The following is a 26,218-nucleotide window of genomic DNA, read 5'->3' as shown; positions in this document are numbered from 1 at the left end:
AACAGGATGCGTGCGCCAAGATACTTTATTTAACTTGTCACAGGAAACTATTAGTAGTTGTCACGAGCTATTTTCTGCACAAACTACTCAACTTCACTCGGTGACTGTGAATTTCCATGGAGCGGCCGATGTATGCATATAAAACGAGGGAGTATTTTATTCATGACTCCATGTGCAACAATTGCAACATCCGAGTGAATCTTCCACTGCCCCCGCACCCGCACTTGCACACACACACACACACACAACCCTGAAAACAGACCAACAGTGTGGCTCGTCGCTGGTCTTTGAATTGAAATTGAAACACGCCCATCCCCTTGTTGACAGATTGGCGTGACTAATTCCTCCCGCTAGGGGCCGCTGTTACACCGGTCGAGGGGGCGCTCTCTGCCCGAGTCTAGGTTCAAGGCATTAACGTGAGTGTGGTGGTGGTGGCGGTGGAGTGTGTGTGTGTGTGTATATCCAGTGAAAATTACCCGGAGAAGGACGGAGACAGTTTTTGACCGTACCAATGTGTGTGGCCTATAAATATATGACATTAACCCCGGCGGAATCATCTCATGGACACAACAGCATATCGAAAATGAGGGAATAATCGGAGGAGACGCGCGGCGAGGCTCGTGTGTAGCTACGGTTTTGTTGAACTGCGAGTGGGATCACAGCTGCTGGCTACGAAAATGTCGAGAAAAATAGAGAGCAAGCCAGGTAAGTCCCTGCCCGGCTAGACTGTAGGACACACTGCTCCACCTCGGGATACTGTATAACGGTATTCCTGAGCACGGGAAGCGGGTGGATAAAATGTGGGAGTCCGGGGAGGGAGAGAGAGAACGCCAAACGGGGGCTCCGGATAACGCTGGATGAATATGTCCAGTGTAAATGGTGGTTTAATTGGGCCTCATGGATTGTTCTTTTCTCGGGTATCCAGTTGAAAATAAAGCGACACGGTACCAGCTAGCGTCTGTTAGCTGTGTACGTTATTCGCCCAGGCAAACGGCTCCCCTTTTTTTATTTTTTCCCCCTTTCTTTTCTCTGTCGCCGTTTTGAACCTCACGCTGTCTGGAGATAGCTGGTTATTTGAGGGCAGTTAGCTAAATGATTAACGTTTTGCTGCCGCTCAAACAATTTATTAACAAGATGTGTACGGTGGGGTGGGCTAGCTAGTCTGGAAAATGCCGTTTAAAACGTGCTATCATTTCTCCAGATGCCTCACCGGCATTTAACCGTTGGCTCAGTTTACTGTGATTTTTCAAAAGCATCACTGCTGCCGTTAAGGAACAAATCTCATCTTTTCACAAAAAAAAAGAGGAAAGAAAATTGTAAGACGAGTAAATAAATTAAAAGAGAGTGTGTGTTTTCTTTTAAAGGCGTTTCTGCTTCATAGTTGGACGTTAGCTAACACATTTAAGGTGGGTTTGTTGGGGTGGCTAGCCACGGGCTAAAGGTTAGCTTCCCAACGGCTAACGCTAGCTGCGTTGTTACCTAGTGCTCTGGAGTTGTGATGCGTTCACGCCCAAGAATACGGTGTGTGTTTGTGTTGTGTTGATTTCACCGTTGTGCACGTGGCATATATTTTTTTTTTTTTTTTTGTCGTTGTTGTTGTGTCTACTACCAGCTCCGCTCATTGTGTGTGTGTGTGTGCAGCTTACAGACAAATAAAGGCACTACTGCGGGGTAAAGTTAAGCGTGAGAGGAAACGGTGGCTGCTGGTGGTGGTGGTGGTCTTTGGGTATGCATTTGGAAGGAAACTTTATACCCGCCAGCTACACTTGCATCCCATTCCACCAGCTGTCTCCTTGCTTCGCTCCACATACTGTCCTGTCCGGTGCAGTAAACGGACACACACTCACACACACATACACAGCCCCCAGTAACAGGCGGGGAGGGAGTGTCATCCACCACTAGCTCAGTCATTCTTCACAGGCGTAAAAGTTTCCGATTCCTTTCGTGTCTCAGACAGATGACTACATATGGTCACAACTTAATGAAAACTCAGAGGCTGTGCAGTTTTTTTTTTTTGATAGATTCTGCTTCGCTGATAAGTTAAAATAGGTGCAGCGTTTTTTTTTTATTATTTTATTTTTGGGAACATGAGCCCAGTCCATCACTTCTTCTTCTCTCTTGCATCCGTTCCCTTGCTTCCCTCTGGCATCCTAATGGTGTTTACCGGGTCAGTTGTCTTGTCGGGTCTGTTGTCATGCACCCATCGATCCCAAATATTACCCCTGAGGGGACACACACTGTGTGCTGGCTGCCAGTGTAATGGAAATAGGGGTGGAAAAACTGTCTGCAGCAGACATAGCTCCGGCGTAGTGAGCCTTTTCCAACCTTGTGAGAAAGTGTGAAAGGACGAGGACAAATAGGTGGTGTTAAATGGAGCCTGTTGTCTGTGTGGATTTAGGCGGTGGGGACTCTTACAAAAGGGGGGAACAAGTTTTGACAGATGAAGATGGATACAGTGGTGCCTCTGGGAGCAAATTAACGAGGAGAAGGGTTGGGAGAAATAAAGTTTCCAGATGTTAGAAGGGATCCGTGCACATGTGTGTGTAATCGTGGGTTAAATATGATGCACCATGAAAATGGTTACCATAGCACGCAGTCTGAGTAGGTCTATCAATGCACTCGTGGACACCGAGCTGCAGCAGGAGACTTATGGCTTGTGTTTGTACCAGCTTCACTAGCTGCATCAGCATACTCCCAAATCACCATGGCTACAGTGTCCCACTGTCACCGACTTGTCTTCCCTTGGGGAGGTAAACACCAACAACAGTGTTTTCTGTAGAGAGTTTCCTCTGCGCCCCGTTGTGCGGAGCTTAAGTTAGGATGTCACCTACTAGGAAATCAAGAGGGTGGTTGTTGCGGCTGTTTCAACTTTGAGCCCCATTCTGTGCGCGCACACACCCGCATGACTTCATCACTCAGGCAGCCCAAACTGTAATCCATAAACAGATTCAGTGTCTGGTGGTGTGTTGCCCAAAAAAAAAAAAACGAACAGCAGCCGACAGCAAAACTCGATGCTTTCCTGGAGAGAAAATCAACTGGTTGTAGAGGGCTGAGATTTTGGGAGTGGGCTTTTATTTGTCGCTTTGCACTTTGTGTACTGAGACGGTGTCGGGGTGGTTGCATTGTAAAATAAAAAAATGATCTGAAACCTCAGGATGTTTTAAGCACAATTGCCTCACGCGTTTAAATAATGTGTGTTAAATGCTATGTCGGCACATGTTAACACCTCTTGGCGTATTCATTGTTTTCTGCAAAATTATGAGTAAATTTTACTTTTTTTTGTCCGCTTCGCTTCTCTGCTCAGCAGCTTTGTATTCCAGCACCGTTTCTTTTTTTGGGTGTGCTTACTGAACAGAGTAATGCATTTAATGACCTAATTAGATGCCTTAGAATGAACCTAATGTTGCACTGAGGCTGGCAGCGATACATTTAATTCTGCTATCATGAAACGGGATTTATTATCCTTGAGAAGGTCAGATTTTTGCGAAAGGTAATTAAAGGCAATTCATTTACGTAACGCAAATACATTTAAGTTTGAAGGGAAACTTTTGTATTTACTAAAGCACATTTATTCATCTATTGCATGGGGTCCTCACTCACGCAAATAATCCTAAAATTGTATTGCTCCTTGTTCCTGCAAATACCCGCACTGTGTGTACATTTTGCAGAAATGTAACTTTGTGCCATTCTGCAAATAAGAAGAAGATTTAAAGTTCTGGCGTTCTTTTCTGTGCTCCCTGAAAAAAAGTATTGTTTCTGTTGCCCCGATAATGACATTTTTTTTTTTTATGGAAACCCTGTGTTTGTGCTTGTGCATAAGAGGTTTGAATAAATTGTAGTCTCGCAGTTCAACTGAGATTTGGTTCTCGATACAAAACAAGTTTTGATTCAATAAAAATAAAAATGGAGCCGCACATCAAACATAACTGTAAGCTAACTGGTTTTCATAAGAATCAATATCTTAGTAACAGTGCAAGAAAAACAAAGAGATGCGTGACAGTATGCAGGTTTAATTTTTCAATTTTAAATTATTCAACTTCTTTTTTCTGCAAATCAACATCAACATGGCATTATTATTAACGGTCCGTGTAACGCTTCTTATCAGTTCAATTTTCTAAACACAAACGGACATTTGGGAAAAACAGAAAAATGGATTCAAATATCCAATTTTTCATTTTTTTTCCACCTTGACAAATTAAAAAAATTGGATTTTTAAACTGTTTTTCCAACTTTCTGTTTTCATTCAGAGGATCAGAAATTTAGAAAATTACAAAATTGTGTAAAAAATTGCGTCTGGGCTCCAATTATTCAACACTGCAATGATATTCTCTCCCTCGTTCCACGTAGTTCTATGACGTTGCGCCGGTTGTGAGAATTGGTTGGCTACTGGCTAGTTATCGTGGGGGGTGTCTGGGTGTGTTTTAGGCGGGCAAGTGCAAAACAAGTTGATTTGTCCCTTCCCTTCCTAGTCTTGCATAATCAAGCCTGTGTATGTTACGATCCATGCAAAACTTGTACAATGACGAGATGCTTGCCCCCCCTGTTCAGTCCAAAGTTCGTCTGTAAGAAGTTTTGCACTTGCCCGCAAGTATAACCTACATTCTCAACAAGACTTCGGATTATATTCTCGTAGTTATCCAGCGTCGACATGACTTCCCCCGAGTCTTCTTGAATGCCCGCCTAAACACACCCAGACACACCCACGATAACTAGCCAGTAGCCAACCAATTCTCACAACCGGCGCGACGTCGTAGAACTACGTGGAACGAGGGAGAGAATATCGTTGCAGTATTGAATAATTGGAGCCCAGACGCAATTTTTTTTACACAATTTTGTAATTTTCTAAATTTCTGATGCTCTGAATGAAAACAGAAAATTGGAAAAACAGTTTAAAAATCCAATTTTTTTAATTTGTCAAGGTGGAAAAAAATGAAAAATCGGATATTTGAATCCATTTTTCTCTTTTTCCAAATGTCCGTTTGTGTTTGGAAATAAATTTAACTGATAAGCGTTACACGGACCGTTAACAATCCCTGTTCCAAAAATCTGCATGTTTGCAATTTGTCAATTTATTAAGAGGTGCAGGAGATGAGATCTGTGATTCATATGTAAAGAATTTAATTTTCCCACACGTAATTATGAATGGATGTTGTGCACTTGTTTTCCCACTGAGCAGGATGCATTTACATCAAAGAAATAAATCTTTTAGTGTTGTTTTGTACCTTTTTACCGCACATATTTCAGCTTACGAAAGAGTTCACCTCAATCTGTATTTAACTGAGACTTTATGTGTGTGTTATTACAATTTCTGTGATCGCAGTTGCAAAATTTGTTTGTATTTTGACTCATGGAGACCGGAATTGTGACACATCAGGATTTGGCATGTGAGTGGTTGGTAACGAAGTATGTGTGTGAGTAGCACAGCGTTTTATAATTAGCCTGTGGACTCTTCTCCTACTGGACAGTCAATGGTTGTAGCCAGCTACGGCGGAACTGATCCATCAGTTCCTTATTTTAGCTTTCCCTGCCCCCTTGAATAGTGTGGGAGTGTGCGTCTCTGTGTTTGCCTTTGAAGGGGTTCAGCTGTAATGCAAAGAGTTTACTCTCAGGCATTCCAAGAGTTAACACTGAAGTGTAAGTCATTTTGAAGGCTTTGTGTTTGCTAAGTAAGTGGTTGCTGCTGCATTTCTTCAGACTGAAATATCTCCTTGTCTGATGTACAGAAATAGCGAGCCCTGCATGCCTTAGTCACCAGAACTCTCTGCGCAAGAGCTAAAGTAGTCCTGATTACAAAAGGGTTCCCCGGACAATTAGGTCTCGCCACATTACTGGTGACTGATCCCACTGTTGCACAGGGCAAGCTACGGGTCTTGATTTGACATGCTGCAATTTTGAGGTTTGATGGCAGCAAGCATTTCACCCTCCCTCTACCGCAGAATGAGAGGCTTGCTGGTCCCATATAGGTTTAGCTGTGTTGTAATTATTTTTTTTTTTTTTGTGTGTTCTGTGTATGGGAAAGCAAAAAGAAGGAGGGAGTTAAGGGGGAGAGAGGTTGGAGGAAAGGTGGAGCAATAAGAGGAACCGAATCTCAGCACGCAGAGGGAATCAGGTAGAGAAATGGATGGATTACATGATGGATAATGACTCGGCCGATCGATGAGAAGTGGAAGGCTGGCGTCTGGGAAGGAAATCAGGTTTTTGTAACGTGAATACGTTCCGCCTTCGGCATCTTCGACGGCGTCTTTCAAGGAGCTAAACACGGCAGCGAAGACTGTTTACAGACATCATCATATATGTAATTCAATACGGCTTCCATTTGCGGGGTCATGATCATCTCTCCACTTCCATTTGTGCTCTCGAGGCTTTTCCTTCACCGACGCCTTCCAAGATGATGCTTCACGTCAGTTTGCTGCTGTGTCTTGGTCTACATGCCAGAGAGCAGGTCATTTATTCCCACAGGTGGCCTGCTCATCTTCTTAAGACTGTTGAGTACATTCCCAACTCCACATAACTGTGGTCTGGACCCTCTCCAAGACCACTGATGACAACTTATTAGACTGCCCTGTCCGGGATTACGTGATTCTTGCCGTTTTTTTTACAAGAACATTTACTTAATAAACCATTAATCTTGAAAAAAAACTGCATTTGAATTCCACTTGACTTCTGTCACTCCTATTTGTGGATCTTTCCTCTATAAAGTGTCATGTCTAACGTGGCTGAGTCAAGCGAGAATAGTCACAAGGACCAGTTAGTTTATGACTAACGCTCAGCTGGGCCATTTGAGCGATAGCTGCAAAAAAATGCCAGCCTGACTAACAGATCTCGGTAGACAGAAAGCGTAACCGTCGGTATCCCCCCTGGACTATTTGCTGGGTTGACTCGGGCCTCTTGGATGGGCAATATTAGCTGGAGGAGCCAGGCCTCCTCAGAGGATACGGACTCCTCTCTCCAGGGGGATCTGGATGAGGACACAGGTAAAGACACCTGAATACAGACACAACATTTCACCTAGTGCATGCGTGTTTGGACAGCGACATTGACGCTGACATCAGTCCTTAGCTGTTGAGTCTTAATAAACTGCGTGTAGATTTTTGTCTCCCATGCACAGAGTGAAGCAAAACAGCAGCAGCCTCAACAAGTTAGTGGAAGAGGCACATATCCAACATAAAGAGCCCAGAATGGATACTCACAGTTGCACCTTCTGCATTTATTTAGTTTTATTGCATCTTTGCGGGGGACATGCACTATTTTGTTTAAGGCCACTTGCCAGTTTTGGAGCTTTCATGTAAAATAGGCTCGCCGGCAGATGAAAATACAGGGGGGGGACATTCCTCGCTGTGCTTTTTGTGTCGTGTGGCTTTACAGTAGGTGCTCATTTGCTCCGCCGAAGACTTGGGTGGACCCAGCCCGAAGGAGGCTGCTGTGCAGGGCCGCAAACCTTCCATCACAGGCTGCCTCTTTGCCTAAAATATTGAAGCCGTAGCCTGTTCTAATCCCGGCTCATTAGGTAACGATCTGCCAGTGTTGCACAACACAAAGAAATGGTATCAGTTACGCTGTGGGAATATAATCTTAGCATCTTAAATCCAAGCTTCGCCGTGATTTGCGCGGTTTGCTGAGCCGCACGTTGGGGTTAACGCCGCTTGATTTATTAACGTTTGTTGTGTGCTTGCGCTTCTCCTCCCGTTAAGCCGTGTGAGCGGATCCACCCTGGTGAGCCGGTAGCTCGCCGGGGCTCCATAATTAAGGTAGTTGAGTCCATCATTGTGTAATTACACAGCGCCGAGTGCCGTAATACTTTGTTTTGAAAACACGCAGTCTGTGGTGCGCTTGGGTCTAATAAATCTGTGCGTTTCAGCCCGGCAGGCGGTGAAAGTCCGTGTTTGTATGGGTGTGTGTTTCTCGTCTGTCTCTCGCCGACCTGCCTCGCCTCTGTAGCCGCGATGGTCCTCAGCAGGGATGGGTAGAGTGAGTAATGGCCTATCGCGCAGATGTACTGAATGATGTTATGGATGATGAAATTTTGTTGAGCTTCAGAAGAGCAGGGCGTCCCGCAGGGATGATATCGACACTGTGAACTAATTAGTTGGTTTGCCTGCAGAGGCTTTACTGATTCCTCTCAAATTCTGCGTGCGACTTGTCAGGAATTGCACACTTTCCAATCACAAGTGATACCGATCTCTCTAACGTTTGTCAAATTGCAAGAAATCTAAAGGCGCTTTTACAACTGTTTGGTTTTGATTCAGTGAGTAATGGATAGAATATTGGTACAGTGTTGTATTTAACCTTCATGTTCATCGGGCAATCTGGACAAAGCAATTGAGACAAAGTCCTGACACGCCCTCAACACTACATGTTTGCAAACAGTTCTGTGATTAGACATTTTGCAGGAAAATTGGATAGAAGAAAGAGCACGGGCACAGGCATTTAGTCCTTTCCAGTGGTTCATGTGCCGATTTTCTGTGTATGAGCAACGTGCTCAGATTGATTAAGAATCTATTTGATGAAAAGGTGCACTCTCAAGGCATACGGCAACCTATTCACCGGGCCGTTTCTCTTTCAGACACGCAGGTAAGCTGCTAGGTTATGCAGCGACAAGCTTATAAATAGTAGATCATATCGGCCCGTGGGTAGCTTGTACTCGCTGCAAACACATTGATTTGCGAGCGATTGCAAAGCGGTGGGGGCGGGGGGCGGGGGGAAATGGGGAAACGCTCCCGGTTTCGGAACAACAATCTAGGTGTGAAAGCACTCTGAGATGTTGTTCCGAAACCGGGAGCGTTTCCTTGTTTTTCCCCCCCGCGCTTTGCAATCGCCGTGATATTTAATTATCCTTTTTCTCCGCGTCGCTTCTTTAAATATTTTAAACGTTTACGTCTGAAAGCACGGGGTCGTTCTGTTTCGGTTAATCTAAAGGAAGAATGATGTAACTTGGTCCTTTGATCTTGTCGTGCTGCTGCGAGATAATTGCATTGAACCCACTTGGTAATATACTGTGGTTAAAAAAAAAAAAAGCTGTGATTAGATACTAGTAGTAAAAGTAGTAGGACTGAGAACCACGACTGAAACTCAAACGTGTCCCTATGGCTTTTTTCAGTTCTTGTTTTGCAGCCAGTTTTCATTGCGCTCGCATCCCAACTTGTTCCGATTTTCTCTTTCAACTTCCACAGACAATCTTGTCATTATACATTACTCCTTCACACTAAGCAGATTTGAATAAAGAACGGCATATGACATGTTATTAAAGTGCTTGCTGACTGCGTTGCGTGCGTCACAGGTACGGTATTAGTCAAAGCGGGCAGTAGCAGAAAATGTCAGCAGCAGAAAATGTGGAGAACCAGTAAAAAATAAAAAGCGCTTTGTGTCACGCTGGGCCTGTGTGTGTTCTCGTGTTGAGTGGTGTCAAATCCCTGAGACCCCAGGGTGGCATGGCTGGGTCAGGGAGCTGGCACACAATGAAGGGGATGTCCCGCAGTTGCTGCCAGTTTCCGACGCCAGTCTAAATCAGGAATGGAGAGAGAAGTTGACATTGCTTGCAAATAAGTCACCCTTGTTGTCAAGGCAGATGTGTGTGTGTGTTTGTTTGGGTACTCAAATGATTGTGAATCCTCGGTAAGATATATATGTATGTATTTTGTTTTTTATCAAACCTAAACGGTTGTAAATGTCACAGTTACACGCAGAGAGCTGTTTGTTATGACCGTGGCTGGCTGGCTGAGCCCGTGGCCCTGTGGGCAGCGTGTGGGCTTTCTGTGAGATTGTGTCAACCTTCACTGACCCACTTCCTCTTGGATGTTTCTCCTCATACAACCTGAAAGAGTGAATATGCCTTTAAAATGGCAGTAAAACATGCGCCACTGTGGGTTTATGAGCTCCTAAGGAAACTGTAAAATACTTTGCCAGGCTGAATTAAAATGGCTCCATAATCAGTGAACTTTGCTCTGAGGAGACGTCATACGGTACACATACTGACTTTTTTTTTTTTACATATATATACAGCCTTTATCCTGGAAGAAAACTCTAAAATCTGTCCGAGCAAGAACATACCCACGTTCTTTATGTTAAAGATTTGCATCGTTTTGAGCAGAAATACAAACCTTTCATTGTGGATCCCGTGAACTCTAACAGGTTAATGTTGTTTGAGTAGTTGCTCGCTCGCAGCTGGACGTGGAGCAAAAGACGAGGTTAGCGCATCGCACTAACCTCATGATCCGAACTGCTTTTCTTTATAGTCTTCTTTCCACTCATTCTATCTGTGGAGTACGACAATAAATAGATCTCTTTATAGTAGCAGATGTGCTTTAAAGGGCCCACCATATTATTATTATTATTATTGGGACTTCTTTGAGTATAACAGTCTTTTAACATAGACATTGTGATAAAAAAAGTAATGAAAGATACACCGTTGAAGGATTCATCTCTTTTGTTCTGCAGCAGACTGTGCGCATTCAGAGAAAGATAGCCGGTAAATGATACGCGGTCACGTAGAACTTGTCTCTTTCATGTGTCACAGTCAGACTATTGCATAATCTTAAATACAACACATGGCCATACTAAAAACTGCATGTTATCCAACTTTTTTTTGGCACCAAACATAAATCTGTCCTTTTTAGAGTTTTTATATTAGAGACTTCTGTAGTCCCGGACAATAAAGCTGTTGTGGTCCACGTCTTGCCTTTCGTTTTAAACCCTCGAGTCAAGTTCTTTTCAGCTTTACGTCCTGCCCCGACACGCCGTTTCATGTGGCAAATCGTCATACATACCGCAAACTTTGAAAATTACAATCTCACAGCTGTTTGGGTGTTTGTTTTTAAAGACGCATTCCGCTAAGTTTAGCTGCGATAGATCATTGTTTTGCACGGTAACTCTAAATATAGACACTTTAACACAGTAATACTTCTGATGAAAGAGTTTTACGACATACTTTAAATCCCAGAACGGGAAAAAAAAAAAGAAAGGAAAACAAAGGACACTTTTTTGTGTGTGTGTGTGTACATCTGCATCATCTTTCAAAAAACAGAATAGTTATAATAAAGTTGTAGTTATTTTAGTGTGCAATGATTATTCATCTGACACAGTTTTAACAGAGACTGCCTAATTATAAGAGGCTGTGCGAGGGCGAATCTTTTCATTGTGTCTGACGCATTTGTCATCCGACCCGTTTTATTTATTTATTTATTTGTTTATTTTTAAAGCAGCAGCGAAAATGCCCGAATGCAAAGACCTCTGTTTGCATTTAAACTGCAAGATGAGACGTGTTGTGTGGCGTCTGTCCGTCAGTCTTGTCCAAGCGCCGCGTTTGTGCACAGAGTGTCAAGAGGATGACAAGTAGCTCGCTGTACAGACAAGATCAGCTTTGTACAGCTCTCTAACGCGGAGAGAGTGGTACCACTCCTCGCTGCTTGAGGCCATTTACTGTTGCCTATGTTTCTGTGCCTCTGTATCTGTCTCTGTCTTGCACTCAGCAGTGGAGTGATTGGTTCTCTTGTGGCTGTTTGTCTGTGTGTAGGATCAGTCTCCTATCTCAAGTGCTTTATAGTGCCTGTTTGCCTCACGCTCCTCTCTTGCCAAACAGCTGCCGTTAACCGAGAAGTCTGAATGCATCTCAGCAGATCACAGGGTTTTTTAGCTGTCGCAGTGTCTTGTGTTCTGGGTGCTGCTTGATGTTAGAGATACTGACAAGCTGGGTATTTATAGCGCTTTGTGCTTCTTTAGTCTATTGGTTTCACCCAAGGTGAACCTGCTGCCTGCCAGCCCGTCTGCTCTCTCGTTGCTGAAAGATTCGTTTTTTTTTTGAAAGCCAGCTTTAAACGGAATGCTAAAAAATGCAGTAAACTGCTATAGCCAGAAGGTCACTTGAAGGATCAGTCTGCTACGAGCGTGTTTATATTCGGTGGTTGTGTGGTGCAGTGAGCGTCTTTTGTCTTGTGTGTGTCTGCACTGTTCTATTAGGCCGAGGCTGTTAAAGTGAAGTAAGTTCTTATGTAGGTTGAGCTGCAGACGCAGACGTCCTGAGTCTGGACTGTGAAGAGGGAGCGGCTCCCAACGAGGGAGACAAGGGACAGGAAATCGTACCAGTGGCTTCGGCGTCAGTGGGGAAGGAACAGGAGGGGTACCCAGGATGGCGTGTACTTTGTACGTTGTGCGATTTCCCGCTTTCAACATTTTCCATCACATGGGCTTTGCCCTGCCCTCCAATGAAACTTTGCAAATGTGTGGCACTCTTTGTAGCCAGACTCCTCGTTTCACATCGGTGGATGGAAGCTGACGTGCTTTGTTTTCCCATTAGAGAACAAAAAAATGAATTAGGGGGATATAACTTGTGATTATTTTAATTATCAAGATTAAAGTTATTTTCTCAATCATTTGTTCCTCAAAGTGTTTGGAAAGAAGAAGAAAAATAATCACATCATGGAGGAATTAACCCCGAAAGTAAAACAAAGATATGCAGATTACTATTATATAACACAAAAAAAGCTTCAAGTCGTTAACTAGAAAATAGTATTTTTGTTTGAAAACTAAAAAAGTATTAATTTGTCCTCAAAATAATTCATATCAAAAGAACATTTGATTATCTGTATTGTAATTTCCCTGATGATATGAGCAACTCCATATTGGACGAGGGAACGTCAACATTATATGATCATCTTTCTTGATTTTATTGCCTGGTACTGTTGGGAACCTTTCCTACCTTTGGTTGTTTACGCAAACCCCTTTGTCACCGCGTGGCTTTCTTGTTCTTCACGTTACAATCGGGGCATTAAAGGCTTTCAGCTCATGTGCGCTAGTCTGTGTTCTATTTGTTGTCCATGCTGTTGAAAACCGGGACCTGAGGCTGTTCCCCCTGCAACTTTTTGCCTGTGGTTGAATAATTTAGAAAGACTCTTTGTCCGGTCATTTGTTTCCGTCGGTGTATGTGGTTGTGTGTGTGTGTGAATGCTTTTGCATTCTGTGTTTGTGCGAAGGACAATTGAGTCAACTAGCCCTCAGGGCTCACCCCATAGATTTCAATACAACCCTAGTGAACTGTTGTGCCAAGTGCTCCCATTTGCTGCTTCCATTAGCCCTTCCAGTGCCCACCATGAGACATCAGCCCATATTGAAGCCATCCAACTGCTACTACTGTTCGGGGATTATTAGTACCATGCACCAATCAGGCATAACATTATGTCCTAATATTGTGTAGGTCTCTCTTGTGCCTCCAAAACAGTTGTGACTCATCAGAGAATGGACATGGGCCTTTTGAGGGTGTCCTGTGGTGTCTGGCAACAGGATGTCGTTCGTGGGGGGCCTCTGTGGATCAAACTTGTTCCAGTGCATCCCACAGATACTTGATCAGTTTGGGATCTAGTGAATTTGGAGGCCAGGTTAACACCTTGTGCTGTTCTTCATGTTTTTTGAGTGGTTCCTAAACCGTTTTTGTGTGTTTGTCTGTGTCAGGCTGCATCCTGCTGGGGATGGCTGCTACCATCAAGGAGTGTCATTGCTATGGGGTGAGGGTGCCTGGTCTGGTCTTGGTGGGTGCTTCATGTCTAAGTAACATCCACACAAATGCCAGGTCCAAAAGAACACCAACTGTCACAAGATGGTCAATGTTATTCTCCTGTCAGTGGTTTTAATGTTGTGGCTGATTGGTGTATAATATAAAAAGTTGTCGACTTAGTAGCATCAAAGTCATCTGAGCCACCAGAAGTAATAAAAGGATAAACAATTTCTCTCATATCTGCATAGTGATGTGCAAATGTGTCTTTACGCATGTGGTCTTTACTCTCACCACACACTAACTAGAAAAGAGGAAACCTGTGGGTTTACCAACAGCAACAGTGCCAGTAAGAATGAACCGGCAGTCTCAACGGCAGCAGGGTTAGGGGTGGCACAGAGGGGAGTAGGGAAACACAGATGGGAGAAAAGATGGTGTTAACTCTGGACAGAGAGAGCTTTGGAAGATGGAGTTTTGTTGGGTTTCACAGTTAAACAGAGGAGGCATTGAGGCTAGCGACTTGTAAATGTTTATGCCACCACACAATACACAGGCCTAATGGTCCCACCCTCTTCTAAAAACACCACCTTCAGGGCTACTGGCCTACACAAGGCCTGTGTCACTCATGCAAGATATGGATTTAAAACGCATCTTATCGCAAGTTACATTCTAGGTAAAGTTGCTTAACCGCAGCTATTGATTCATTCTGTGATAGGGAAATCAACTAGTCAAAAGACAAACTTCTTAATAAGCGTTGGTCAGAACCACATCAGATAATGTTGGCATCTCTTCTGTGGAAGTGCAGAGAACTGCTCGTATGTAAATAACTCAAATATAAATATACATGCCATTAAATACACCAGTTATGTATAAATATAGTTATTTATGTCACATTTTATAGATGAATTAATGCCTATTTGAACTTTTTGGTGCATTTAGTGGCAGATAAGTATTTATTGAATAACTGATGTATGTTTGATAATTGAAGACACAAGTAGATTGCGGTTAATCAAGTAAAAATCCATTGTTTTGTTTTTTTTACAGTCTCCTAAACACGTAAACTATGCCTCATGTCACTGAGAACTGGTGTAGTATTTGAATTAGTATATCTCAAGAGCCTTACATCAATAAACTATATTAAATAATTTTATTAGTATCATAAAAACACTAAAAGCACCAAGCGGCCCAATGACATTCCTTCCTATCCTTCATTTGATGATAGTACCGAGCCATCCTTGTATTGTATAAGGCTTTTACAGACCATAATAGACCGCCTTTTAAACAAAAAGCACTGTGCTGTTGAACTCAATGACCAGCAACATAACAGCGTTTTCTCAGCGCTCCACACTGACCCACTACCCTCAATATCGGCACATTATCCTCAGCGTCTCATCTCGAGGCTGTGTAATTATGGAACTGTGCATCGACTGTTCTAACCTCAGCAGCCTTGAGTTCAGGCGTGGACGGTAGTTTATTTTAAACTCTGTTATGGCTGTAACACATTATGTTTTGTTTCCTTTTCACTGTTCTGCCCTCCAACTGTGTTTTTTTCTGTCACGGAGCAATAAAAGTATAACTCTTGTGAGTTTGGGTGTGTAAAAATACTCTCGTAAAACATAGCTCCGAGCTACGGTCGTCCGCGACTGACGGCAACACATCACGCATTGTCAAGTTGTTGTATATTTTTTCAAAGTGTTTTTTTGTTTCAGTGTGTGTGTTTGAACAGAAGCAGAAAAATAAGTTATATTAACATCACGCCCGGCAAATAAACAGACTCAAGAATGCAAGGTGTGTCACCAAGAGATTATGCTGGATTTGTCTTTATGTGCCTCTACACGCTGCCTACTTATTGTGGCTGCACAGTTTCATCAGTGCTGATGATTTTATTTTCATTTTTTTTTGTAATGCAGATTAGCAGGATGGTGCTTTTATGTGAGCAGTGTTGATTAAAGTGGGAATCAGATTACATCTGCATGTTGAATGCCATTCTTTTCCTAAGATGCAGAAGCCAAAGCCGCAACTCCAAAAGCAGCATAAAAGTGAGAAAGTGGGTGAGAGTACTTTCGATTTTCGTTTTATCTCAGTCTGCGATCTCATGACTCACAAGGGTAATGATGTCTCTTTCACAGAGCTGGAGTTTCCCTTTATAGGTATAGTCTCAATCATCAGTCTGTTGTGTCCTGATCTCAGAGTGGATAAGACAAACACTCATAAAAGAAATGTTGTTTTTTTTGTTGTTGTTGTTTACCGCCCTGCTATCTTTATTCACTTTCTCATCTTCTGACCGCACATGACGTAAAACACAACCCAAGCTATGGGTCTGGTTTGCTGTTGTTGTGTAATATGGATCTGAATTATAGATCTCCTGTGTTGTGTGGCCGTGCTCTGTTAGCCATGGTTGACCGGGCCTTCTGTTCCTATGCAACCCAGCATGCAGATCACCTCAATCACCACGCTGATATTTGCTCCTGACCAGTGACCCATGGTAGATGGAGCTGCTTTACTAGTCATTGACATATTGAAGGGCATGTTGGTCTGCATTGTTCATAGCATGAAAGGTTGGTCGGGTAGCGGAGAGTTTGCGTGATATATCTGGGTTGAGAGAGAAAACTGCAAGTGTAACATTTCAGTGAAGTGTTCATTTAAATGTAAATTAACTTGTATCTCAGTCTTTGAGTTAGTAATTATTGGTGGTAATCCTCAATATTATTTCTTTAGACTTCAGAAGTCGTTGAAAATTGAGTGGTTGAAGAAATCCAGTGTTTGGATGTGTCGGTTTACACTGATAATCATGTTGCCCATTTGGAAACCGTCTTTTGTGTCTCATTTATTCATCTGCTAAGTGAAATACAATCGATGATAAGTGGACTGAACACTTAACGTTTCCCTGTGTCTCATTTACTTGCTTGGTAAGTGGACTTGATGCTCGCTTCCTTCCTGCGGCTCGGTGCGGAACAGCACGCGCAAACGGCACAGCTGGAAAACTGTAAAACCCACCGTTGGATTTCTTCCTCCGTTGCTTCTCAAATCAGCTGTTAATGTGGGCCACATTCCACACCATGGCTTCCTCCATCCCCTGCCGTCCATGCACTGTAGCTCGGCCTTATGCACAAATATATAAACACACACACGCAGCCTTGTGTATCCTATAGTGCTGCATATTGATAACCGCGGAGATAAAGAGGAGTCCTATTGAAAACTGAGCACAGCCAGCAGGAAGAAACCACTACAATGGAGAGAATAAATAATTCACTAAGCTCTTAACTATTTCCTGTTGAATTTTTGTCCTTCCTCTCCATTTTTCTCCCTGCTGTTCTTCTCTCGTGCCTCGGGCCTGCGTTCCCCACTGTATCGCCACAGCAGGTCCTCCCTGTGGAGATATGATACTTGGCGCAGCTCCTCGGCGTCTTCCGCTCCGCAGTGGAGCACACAGTAATTCACTCTCGATGTTGTCATTTTTATAGATAGATAAGGCCTTGTTGCACGTAGGGCCGCTTGTGAACAATGCATCGCACAGCCGGGTTTCCCGCATTTTAACAAGTTAAACGTGCCAAGGATGTAAGTGTCTTGTTCGAAAAGTGCGCTAATACAAATTATAGACGTGAAAAAGTTGAGTTAATCTGCTTCAAACATAGAACTATGTGTGAGAAAGGGAAAGCTTTATAGTGGATCTGCAACTCCATCTACTGTATTTATTTATTTTAATTTTTTTTTTAGTTAAAGGAACAGTAACTGCAATCACTTTCAAAATACTGTAGAACGGTGTATCCCCTCAGCCTCTCCCCTGACTCGAGGTTGCCAGCTAAGCTGCAGGATCCAACAGGAACGTAGGCTACTACAAGGAGCTTCCAATGGCAAGTGACGATGAAAATGTCGATTAGCCAAATATTTTGTAAAGATGTACTGTAATACCACATTTCAGTCGGAACATAGATTGTTTTCATCCCTGCTAGTGGTGCGATATAAAGCTTTTTATGAACGCATTTAGCACGGGCGACCATGGAAAATCCACTGTCTGTATGTACGGAAGCACGGGGCTTTTAGCCTATACCAACAAACATGGTAGAATATAGCATCCAAAAGTCGAGGGTCAATTCCATGCCATTCCGGACTTTGTCACGACGTATTTCGGATTCATAACGAGGTCTTTTAGGTTTAGTAACGTTATACATGTTTTATCCGACACGTTCGTAGCTGCAGCTGCGGTAACTAGAGCAGAGCTGGCAACCCGGAAGACGAAACTCTACTGACTTCGTGATTAGTAGATAGCTTGAGGGTGGCGCCTCAGGCCAAAACACAACATGACAACATCAACATCAGTTGAGGGCTGCAACTCTCACTTTTAAATGACAATATCCTGGCCGGACCACTGTTGTCAGTGATATAAGTATTTGAAATGAACATGATTTCTTCATGTCTAGTGACATATCAGGGCCATTTTATGATTAATTGAAATACATTTCTTACATACGGTTCCTTTAAGCAGCATGCTCTACGAAGACGCCATTGTTGACATGTACACTGATCAGCCACAAACGCATGGCACGAATAACATAGATGATCTCTCTACAGCGTGCATTCATGTGGATGTTGCTTTGATGAGCAGCGCTACTTGAACATTGTTGCAGACCAAACACACGCCCTAGCTAGCTTCAAGGGGTTGTTGTTTGCATCCTACTGCCATATGTTCTCCAGATGAGTAATGCACACGCACCTGGCCATCCACATGATGTAAAAGCAAACGTGATTAAACATACCAGGTCACCTTCTTCCATAGCTCTGAGGTCCGGTTCTATGGCAGACAGGGAATGCCCCACAGGAGCTCCAGTCTTGGAGTTGCTTTGACCCTGTCGTGTAGCCAAAAACATCTGACCCTTGTCAGTCTCTCAGATCTTCCCCCTCGCCTGTTTTTCCTGCTCCTGACACGTCAACTCTTTGAGGACAACATATTCGCTGGCCTGCCTTATCTATACCACCCACTGACAGGTTTCAAGTTATGTCTAATAAACATTATACTCTCAAAAGCATGTTTGCAAGGTGATGCTAGCATTTAGGGCAAAGCACAGGCTCACAGACCTGCTAGCGTGTGGCTGTGGACTTCTCAACACATTTTCACACATAGATGTCGAACAACGGCGGGAGAATCGGGTCCAGACGTTGGACTTGTTAGAGCATGCAGCAGACAGGACATGATGCACATCAGCACGCCTACTCGCTCACTTTAAATACTTTATAATGTCTGATTTAGTCCATTTATGAACAGAGCAAGTAATTATCCGGACTTTGTACTCGGGGTTAAGGTCAGTTTAAAGTCTGATCCGACTGATTCAAATGATAATATCTAAAAAGATTCAGTGCTGTGGCATATATGTGAAAAGGTCTCATGTCTCATTTGTTTCGTCTTTTTATTTAATTATGATAAATCCAGATTTCTTTTCTGAAGCTGTCTGTAGAGATTTCATTCCTGTTGTCCAGATATTCTTTGCACATTGTTTGAAGACGTATCAACCGGCCTGTCCTGCTTTCAGACAGACCTTTAACTTTATCTCTTGAAAGCACACTCTCAGATCAGTTTTCCTCAGCCCATCTTCTCTTCTGAACAGCTGGCACTGTGACCTCTGTGACTCTTGTTGCAGTCTTGCAGCCGGCCATACAAGTCCGTAAACGCGGGGTTTGAGCACACTTTCACTGAGAAGCCCCTACTCAAGGAGTTCAGCAGGAGGTGACAGCTGTGTGTGTAACCTTAAGCGAGACCTCCTTCCGCCCTGTTTTCAACCTATTCTGAGTGGAGGTGGAGGGCCGGCGGGGTCCCGACCAGCTGTCCCGTATAGATCACACCTGTACCGAACAAAACCCACGTCAATCTGTTCTTCAGGCAGATCTGGACAAACACCTCTGTCACAAGTCATCAGTCGTGGTCATAGCAACTGGGAACCTGTTTGTTCATTCAATAGTAGTTATTTAAATCTAATTGAACACAGTGTAATAAAATTAAGTTGACACAGAGCAGTGTTTTGAAGACTTTCAGATTTGTCCTTTTGTTTTTGTTAGATTTTTTTTTTTTTATCGTCTTTTAATTGGCCCACTTAAATGAGCTATTGAAGAAAATCCTTGTCCGTGTTTAAAAAGTAACGCAGGTTGAGAAATCTTGATTCTCATCAGCCTGGAGGGATTGCATTTGAGCCGGTGGGTCTGTGCTGTGGGTGGGGGAACCCCAGACTGGTTGTATTTCCAGGAAGGTTACTAGGTTTACCTGGATGACTGGGATCCTTGCGTCGCCTTAGGGCAGCGGAATTAACTGTGTTTGATACAGCTGTCTAAATGAAAAGTGAAACACACACTAAATCAACTTAAGGTGTATTGCGTACACTAAACCCTTAACAGTGTGTGTTTTTTTTTTTTTTTTGCCGGAAGCAACCATAAATTTGTACCTTCTATGTATGTGTTTCTGTTTCCCTTTGACAATTCAGCAGCTGGAAGGCTCTTGGGGACTCCACTATACCGCGGAGTTGTGTGAGAACTCTCCCAGGCTTTGTTCAAGAGTCGTTCAGACTTGAGTGTTTGTTTTAAATGTCCCCGAGGCCTTTGAAGGCAGCAAAGTCTCAGCGAAGCAATTTAAATGCCTCTAAAAGATGTTTACCAGCTAAATCTTTCACTGTTTACAGTGGGATATAAGGGATTTTTTTAAAAAATCCTACCAAGTATGGCATGCACAAATACTTTAATTGCAGAATTATAAAGTCATTACACTGAGTTTGCAGTGTAACGTGAGGAGGAGAGTTGCGTGTTTTCAGTTCTTGTGCATGGGACTACAGTAGTTTATAACATACAAGATAAACGTGACCCTTTTTGGAAGTCTAACCACACATCGCTTTGTGCTAGGCTACTACTACTACTATTGTATTGGCTGTAGTTTAGTTAGTTAGTTAGTACAGAAGCCACTTGTAAGAATCGATAAAAGAAAAATGACATCATTCAGTGTGAGGTTTCTGTAATTATTTTATGACTATTGAGATTCAGTGCAAGAGACATTACAGCCAATGACATCACCGGCTCATAACTCAGGCAGGAAGCTGGGGCGAGCTGGAGGGATGGCTGGCCACTCTCTGGTGGAGGAGTGGTGGGTGGACACTGAGAGGCATGACTATAACAGAGCACCTCACTGTACTCTCTCTGTCTCTGTCTCTGTCTCTCTCTCCCCCTCTCTGTCTCTTTCTCTCTCTCTCCCCCTCTCTGTCTCTTTCTCTCTCTCTCTTCCTCTTCCGCGCTCCCTCTTCTCTCCCCCGCTCCCTCTCCCCCTCTTGCTGACTTTCCTTCTTTCACACTGTTCATTTCTTCCTGTTGATGATGTCATTTTCATGCTGAGCCAGACCTCTAGTTCGCTGTAAGTCCCAGCGTGGCTTTCTGGAAGGGTGGCGGGGAGGCGGGGAGGCGTTTCTGTTCTCAGAACTGCAGAAGGAGAGAGAGAGAGAGAGAGAGGAGGTGAATAGGGAGCGGAGGATACATGATAAACAGCTGAGCCGCAGGGACTGGCGATGGCGTCTGAGGAGCTGTATCGATCACAGCGGTGACTCAGTGTGCTCGTGTCACTGCTTCTCGGCTCTGGGCTGGGACGCTGAGATGCAGCTGTAAACTTGCACATACTCCTTCTGGGCCCGTTGAAGCTTGGATTCAGAAAGAGGGTCCGGCATGTTATGATGTCAGCCTCCGTCCCTGCGCTTGTGCCAAGAAAAGGGGGGGGGGGGGGGGGGCAATGAGGTCAAACAGATATCTGAGATTAACTGAGGCAAAATTTATGGGGAGGCTGCTGCGCAATCAAAAGCATCTGGACTGCTCTGCACATTGCCATGAAGTGAAATCTTTCCAGGATAGCGCTGCTGGCTTGCGGCAAAATTGAGTAACACAGGTATGTATAGCCTCGGGGTACAAAAACACTCCCTCACACTGTTAGCTGTGCTATTTAAATGGTGCACTGGAGAAAAACAGTCTTCCTCGTGGCTGTGCCACGGAGTATTGATCCAGACAGCTGTTGAGACGAGGAGGTTGTCCCATTCTGCTGGGTCTTCACTGTGTCGAATCGCGAGTCTGTCTCTGATAAACTCGAGCTTCCTTCTCTCTCCCTCAGCCCTGCCCTGCTGACTAAATGCTCCTTTATATTTCTCTCCTCCAGTGGCATTGTGAAACACATCATATTAAAATATTGCGACGTTTTCCAAAGCAAACATCAAAACAGGAGCATAACTCTTGCCTGATATGTGATCGATTTGACCCCTTCAGATGTCGAGAAATGGGTCAAGTGTAGATTAAAGGTGACGAACAGTCATGAGATAAATTTCCAGTAAACTCGCTGTTTATTGAATCAGCCGTGCAACACGAGTCACTCACTAACGCTTACAGAACAGCCAGTGTTGGTTTATTTTTGCACAGCGCCGAGATAAGATTAAAGAAAAATGCAGTGTAAAACAACGGCCCGACGGGTCACGCATTCCTCGTCTCATGCAACTGAGAGGAAACGCCACTGGAAGCGTTCCCATCAACATTTTTTAATGAGACACACACTCGTCCTTGGCTGCCTCAGCGAACTTTGGCTTTTGCTCGGGGTAAGGGATGATGAGGATTAGGGGTGGAGGGGAAAGAACAGTAGGGTGGTTATGCGCGCGGCATGTTGATCGATGGCGCAGATGAAAGCGCTGCCCGGCTGGAAGTCGGGTTTGTGGTGTTTTTCCTGCTGCTGATTGCTATTCAGCGCTCGGTGCTTTTTACGCTGATGGCCGCGGAATGCCGCGATCCCGCTGTCATCGAGCTCGGGGAAGATTAGGGCAGATAGAGGTGTAATTTTGTCGCTGATAAAAAACCCGCACCTCCTGCTGGCTCCCGCTGCTGTTATTGGTATTTATCTGTTGATTCAGTTTGGTGGGGAGATAGAGGGACAAAGGGGCAAAAGGGACACCGTGAGCGAGCGGTCAATTATCCTGGGATTAACAGAGCGGTGAACTCTTCTCTCCCTAGATACAGCCAGCACTCCTTTGCAGTGGATTCATTTAAATTACTCAGCTGTTATGAAGCAGTTTCAATAATATAGCATGAAGAGAAATTCATTTTGGCACTAACTAGAGTATTTTATTACAACCCCGCTTGTCTGCTCTGTCCTTGTCTCAAATGCACACATCTGTGCACATAATGGGCTGCTGGGAGAGGCCGTGCAGCAGATCCATGCTGAAAACAAAAGAACAGATGAAAGTCGGACGTTGCAAATACTTCATATAATCTCTTGTGTCTTCCTGTCTTCGCTTGAACTTATTTATAGACGAGCGGCATTGTGTGAAAGCGGTATCAGCGTTTCAGTGAGTCAGTGCCATCTGTTTATATCTAATTTTTATTCCCCCCGAGAATCTCTCCTCCGTGACCGACCACTCAACTTCCTCTATTTTCCCCTCTGTCCACAGACTCGCAACGGTCCCATCTGTCCACATTCACCATGATACTGAAGGACAAGTTCCACTCTCCCAAGATCAAGAGGACGCCATCCAAGAAGGGCAAGCAACTGCAGCCCGAGCCAGCGGCCAAGAGTGCTGAGAAACCTGCTAACAAGGTGTGTGTGCCGGGAAGAACGTGTGTGTGGTGGGAAATCCATATCTTTCCCACCTATTCCTTGTGTATGTTTGTCTATTTGCGGGGCTATTGTTTTCCTGTCCAATGTTTTGTGCTGCCGTATTCCATTGTGTCTGTGTGTGTGTGCACGGGTTTCCCTGCTGGTTCCCACAGCCTCCCAGTCTCCCAGCAGGTGCCTAAACCTACACAGACATGAATGGAACCGGGCTGCCTCCCAAATGTAGTCCTCTGCCCCCTCTTAAGACTTTTGGTGTAATGAGTATATTCCCTGGTAGCCCTGCTGTGAAAGACTAGAGGGGCTGAAAGAGCTCTTTGCAGTAGCACCACATCCCTTGATAGGTGTGGCTTTGAACTGTGAGCAAACCATGGGAATAGTTCCAGAGAGCTTTCAAATTCTTATTGTCCTAGAAATTCTTTTAATTTCTGTAATAAACTTCTAAGGTACTATCCTGTGTTATTGTGTTTTTTAGAAGGTCAGCAGGCTGGAAGAGCATGAGAAGGAGGTGGTCAGCGCCCTTCGCTACTTCAAGACAATCGTGGACAAAATGGTCGTGGAGAAGAAGGTGCTTGAGATGCTTCCGGGCTCGGCCAGCAAGGTGCTTGAAGCGATCCTGCCCCTGGTTCAGGTGGAGGCACGGACACAGCACAGGTGAGTTTTGATACAACACCAGGTAGTAACTGCCGGTCAGCATTTGGAAGGTTTCATTCCCGGGCCTCCGGATGTTTTTGACGACATTGTTCGGATGTGTGTTTTCCAAAATGAGTCATTTTGAGAGTAAACTCAGTTCTTTGTTTCATTCTTGCCTCTTGAGGTCATTCATAACGTAACTGGTTGCGTGTTAGGACAAGAGCGATATTAACTACCCCTTGCTGAAGCTTGTGGTTATTGATAATGTGTGGTGACATCTCTCACCTCAAGGCTTCCTGCACTTGATGCCTTAAGGTTTGGAAGCCGGAATGATACCTTTAAGGAACAGAAATTAATTTCATTTACAGATTTATCAACTGATTTTATCAGTTAGTTTCACTTCCTCTTAAGCTTTAAGTAAACCTGCGAAAGTAACCCTAGCTGTAGTTTTGTTTGGACTGTCAGGACATGTTGGAACTTCTCTGTCTGCGTCTTTGTGCCTTTCCCCATCCATCAGTACGGATGAAGGTATTGAGGTCAGAGGTGACAGATTTTGTACCTCGCAGCACAGCGTTAAGAAGCATTGACGGATTGTTGCTGCAGCACAGAGAAGCAGCCGTCTGTGGGGATTTGACCTCAGTCTCTTGGAGTCAAATCCCCATAGATCACAAGAGAAGAAGTCTAGTTTTTTTTTTTCTTTAACCTTCGGCTGCGTGCAGCCAGCTGAACATCAGTGCCACAGGCAGATGCAGATCCATCTCTCATATCCTTACGCTAACCCCTATAGCGTCAGTCCTCTCCCGCTCACTTTAGCGCTAAGCCGTGTAGCGATAGTGGAAGGATATTCCAACAGTGTGAATCAGCTGCAGCGTGTTGGTACAGGCCTTTGCCACACCTTGGTGTTAGGTCTGAATGCACCATTTGCTACAGGGAGAAATAACACCCTGCTTCTCTGTGTGGTTATACATTCTCCTGTCAGCACTACCCAGCTTATTCCAACCCTCCAGCCTGTAGTCGGACATTACTGCGGTTGTTTCCTGACAAATGCCCCCCAAAAATATCGTCTGATAGGTGGTAGATACATGGAAATACGTTATGTTCTCTTGTTTCTTATGTCCTCTCTAACATCTGCTTGTCCAGTGTTTTATTTTCTCACCCTGCTGTTGTGTTTTCTTGAATAATTCCCTCTTTCTGCCCTCTACAACATCTCCCTTTGGTGTCTATAAGATACATCATATTTTACTTCCTGAATTCCTCATCTATTTTCCACATGACTTTGCGTTACGCTCACCCGTGTCCAATCTCAATCTTTCACCTTTTCCAACAGTTCGGCGCTGTCTTCTTGCCATAGCCGTGTGTATCAGAGTCTGGCCAACCTTATACGCTGGGCAGACCAGGTAATGCTGGATGGCATCGATTTGGAGGACAAGGAAAATGTGACGTCCGTCACCAATGTCATCAAGGCAGTGCTGGATGGAGTAAAGGTACGGCCTTTGCTGACTCGTCGTGTCCTCTTGCGGTGTATTTATAGAGGAGGCTGAATCGACTGTGTTTTCTGTCTGCGAGCAGGAACTGGTGAAGCTGACCATAGAGAAACAGGAGCATCCGTCACCCACCACCCCTAACAAACCGGCACTACCTGCTACAACAACAGAGAGGTGAGAATAAAGCATGCTCGCAGGAATACAAACGTCCGAAGTAGTTCATTCACTCAGACCCATTTTCTGTCCGTAGCACCGTGTCATCCGAGATGCCCTTGATAGATCGGGAGCCGGAAGTCTCCATTAAGACGGCTCCTGCAGCTCCTCCCGCAGAAGCTGTCCCTGAAATACCAGATGAGGATGTAGCACCACCCAAACCCCCACTTCCTGAAGCCAAAATGGCAGAACTCAGGTTGGGTCGACATACTCTCTGTTCTCTATATGTACTGAATGCTTTAAGACAGTTAATTACAGGCCAGGCTGAAATACTGTGTTCTCACTGATGCTTCCACAATGTGCATAAAGCATTTAGTGGCGTGGTGGTTATGTGGTCACCGAAAGTTTTTGTGACCCTTTGCAATGAGGCTCAAAAGCAGAAGTACCCATTCTGCATTTATCACAGCTGATGCACGTTAGAGCATTCTCTGAAAAAGTTTCACATATGACAAATGAGGAATAAAGAAGGATTTTAGGATATGGGTGTGGAAGGGGTATTTCCATATATTTCTTTCATTTTCACTGCTATAAAAACAGTTTGGGTTTTATGGTTCTTGCCGCTCGCAAACCTGGATCACTTTGGTTTATTTGTTTCTCTGACTCTTCCTTCCTTGCTCTTTCTGCTGTGTCTCATTTCTTTTTTTTTTAATCCTTGGTTTGCCTTTGGATTCTGGAAACAGAGCTCAGTTGAGTGATGCTGGCCAAAGGAGACCCTCTCAGAAGGAGAAGTATGTCAGAACATAGGATCATCCGTATCCATAATAACATCCCACCCCAGATCCCCCCCCACCCCACCCCACC

General features: G+C 44.2%; 1 protein-coding gene across 3 annotated transcripts in view; it reads left to right on the top strand.

Moving 5' to 3' along the window:
- Positions 1-431: 431 nt before the first annotated feature.
- The window catches only part of rapgef1b (Rap guanine nucleotide exchange factor (GEF) 1b), a 41,561-nt gene continuing 15,774 nt past the window's right edge, over positions 432-26,218 (top strand). For 2 of the 3 annotated variants that reach the window (XM_084571758.1, XM_084571756.1), the window contains exons 1-7: positions 432-705; positions 22,927-23,072; positions 23,563-23,741; positions 25,048-25,204; positions 25,290-25,378; positions 25,455-25,613; positions 26,098-26,145. In XM_084571758.1, the coding sequence (XP_084427884.1) occupies positions 678-705; positions 22,927-23,072; positions 23,563-23,741; positions 25,048-25,204; positions 25,290-25,378; positions 25,455-25,613; positions 26,098-26,145 (806 nt within the window). In that variant the 5' untranslated portion in view covers positions 432-677. The remainder of the gene's footprint in view (positions 706-22,926; positions 23,073-23,562; positions 23,742-25,047; positions 25,205-25,289; positions 25,379-25,454; positions 25,614-26,097; positions 26,146-26,218) is intronic. The other variant, XM_084571757.1, reaches the window with a different exon arrangement.

The sequence above is a fragment of the Chelon labrosus genome (assembly GCF_963514085.1).
Source record: "Chelon labrosus genome assembly, chromosome: 22".
Classification (NCBI taxonomy): Eukaryota; Metazoa; Chordata; class Actinopteri; order Mugiliformes; family Mugilidae; genus Chelon; species Chelon labrosus.
Note: the sequence above shows the minus strand (reverse complement) of the source record. Positions and strands in the feature narration are given on the sequence as shown.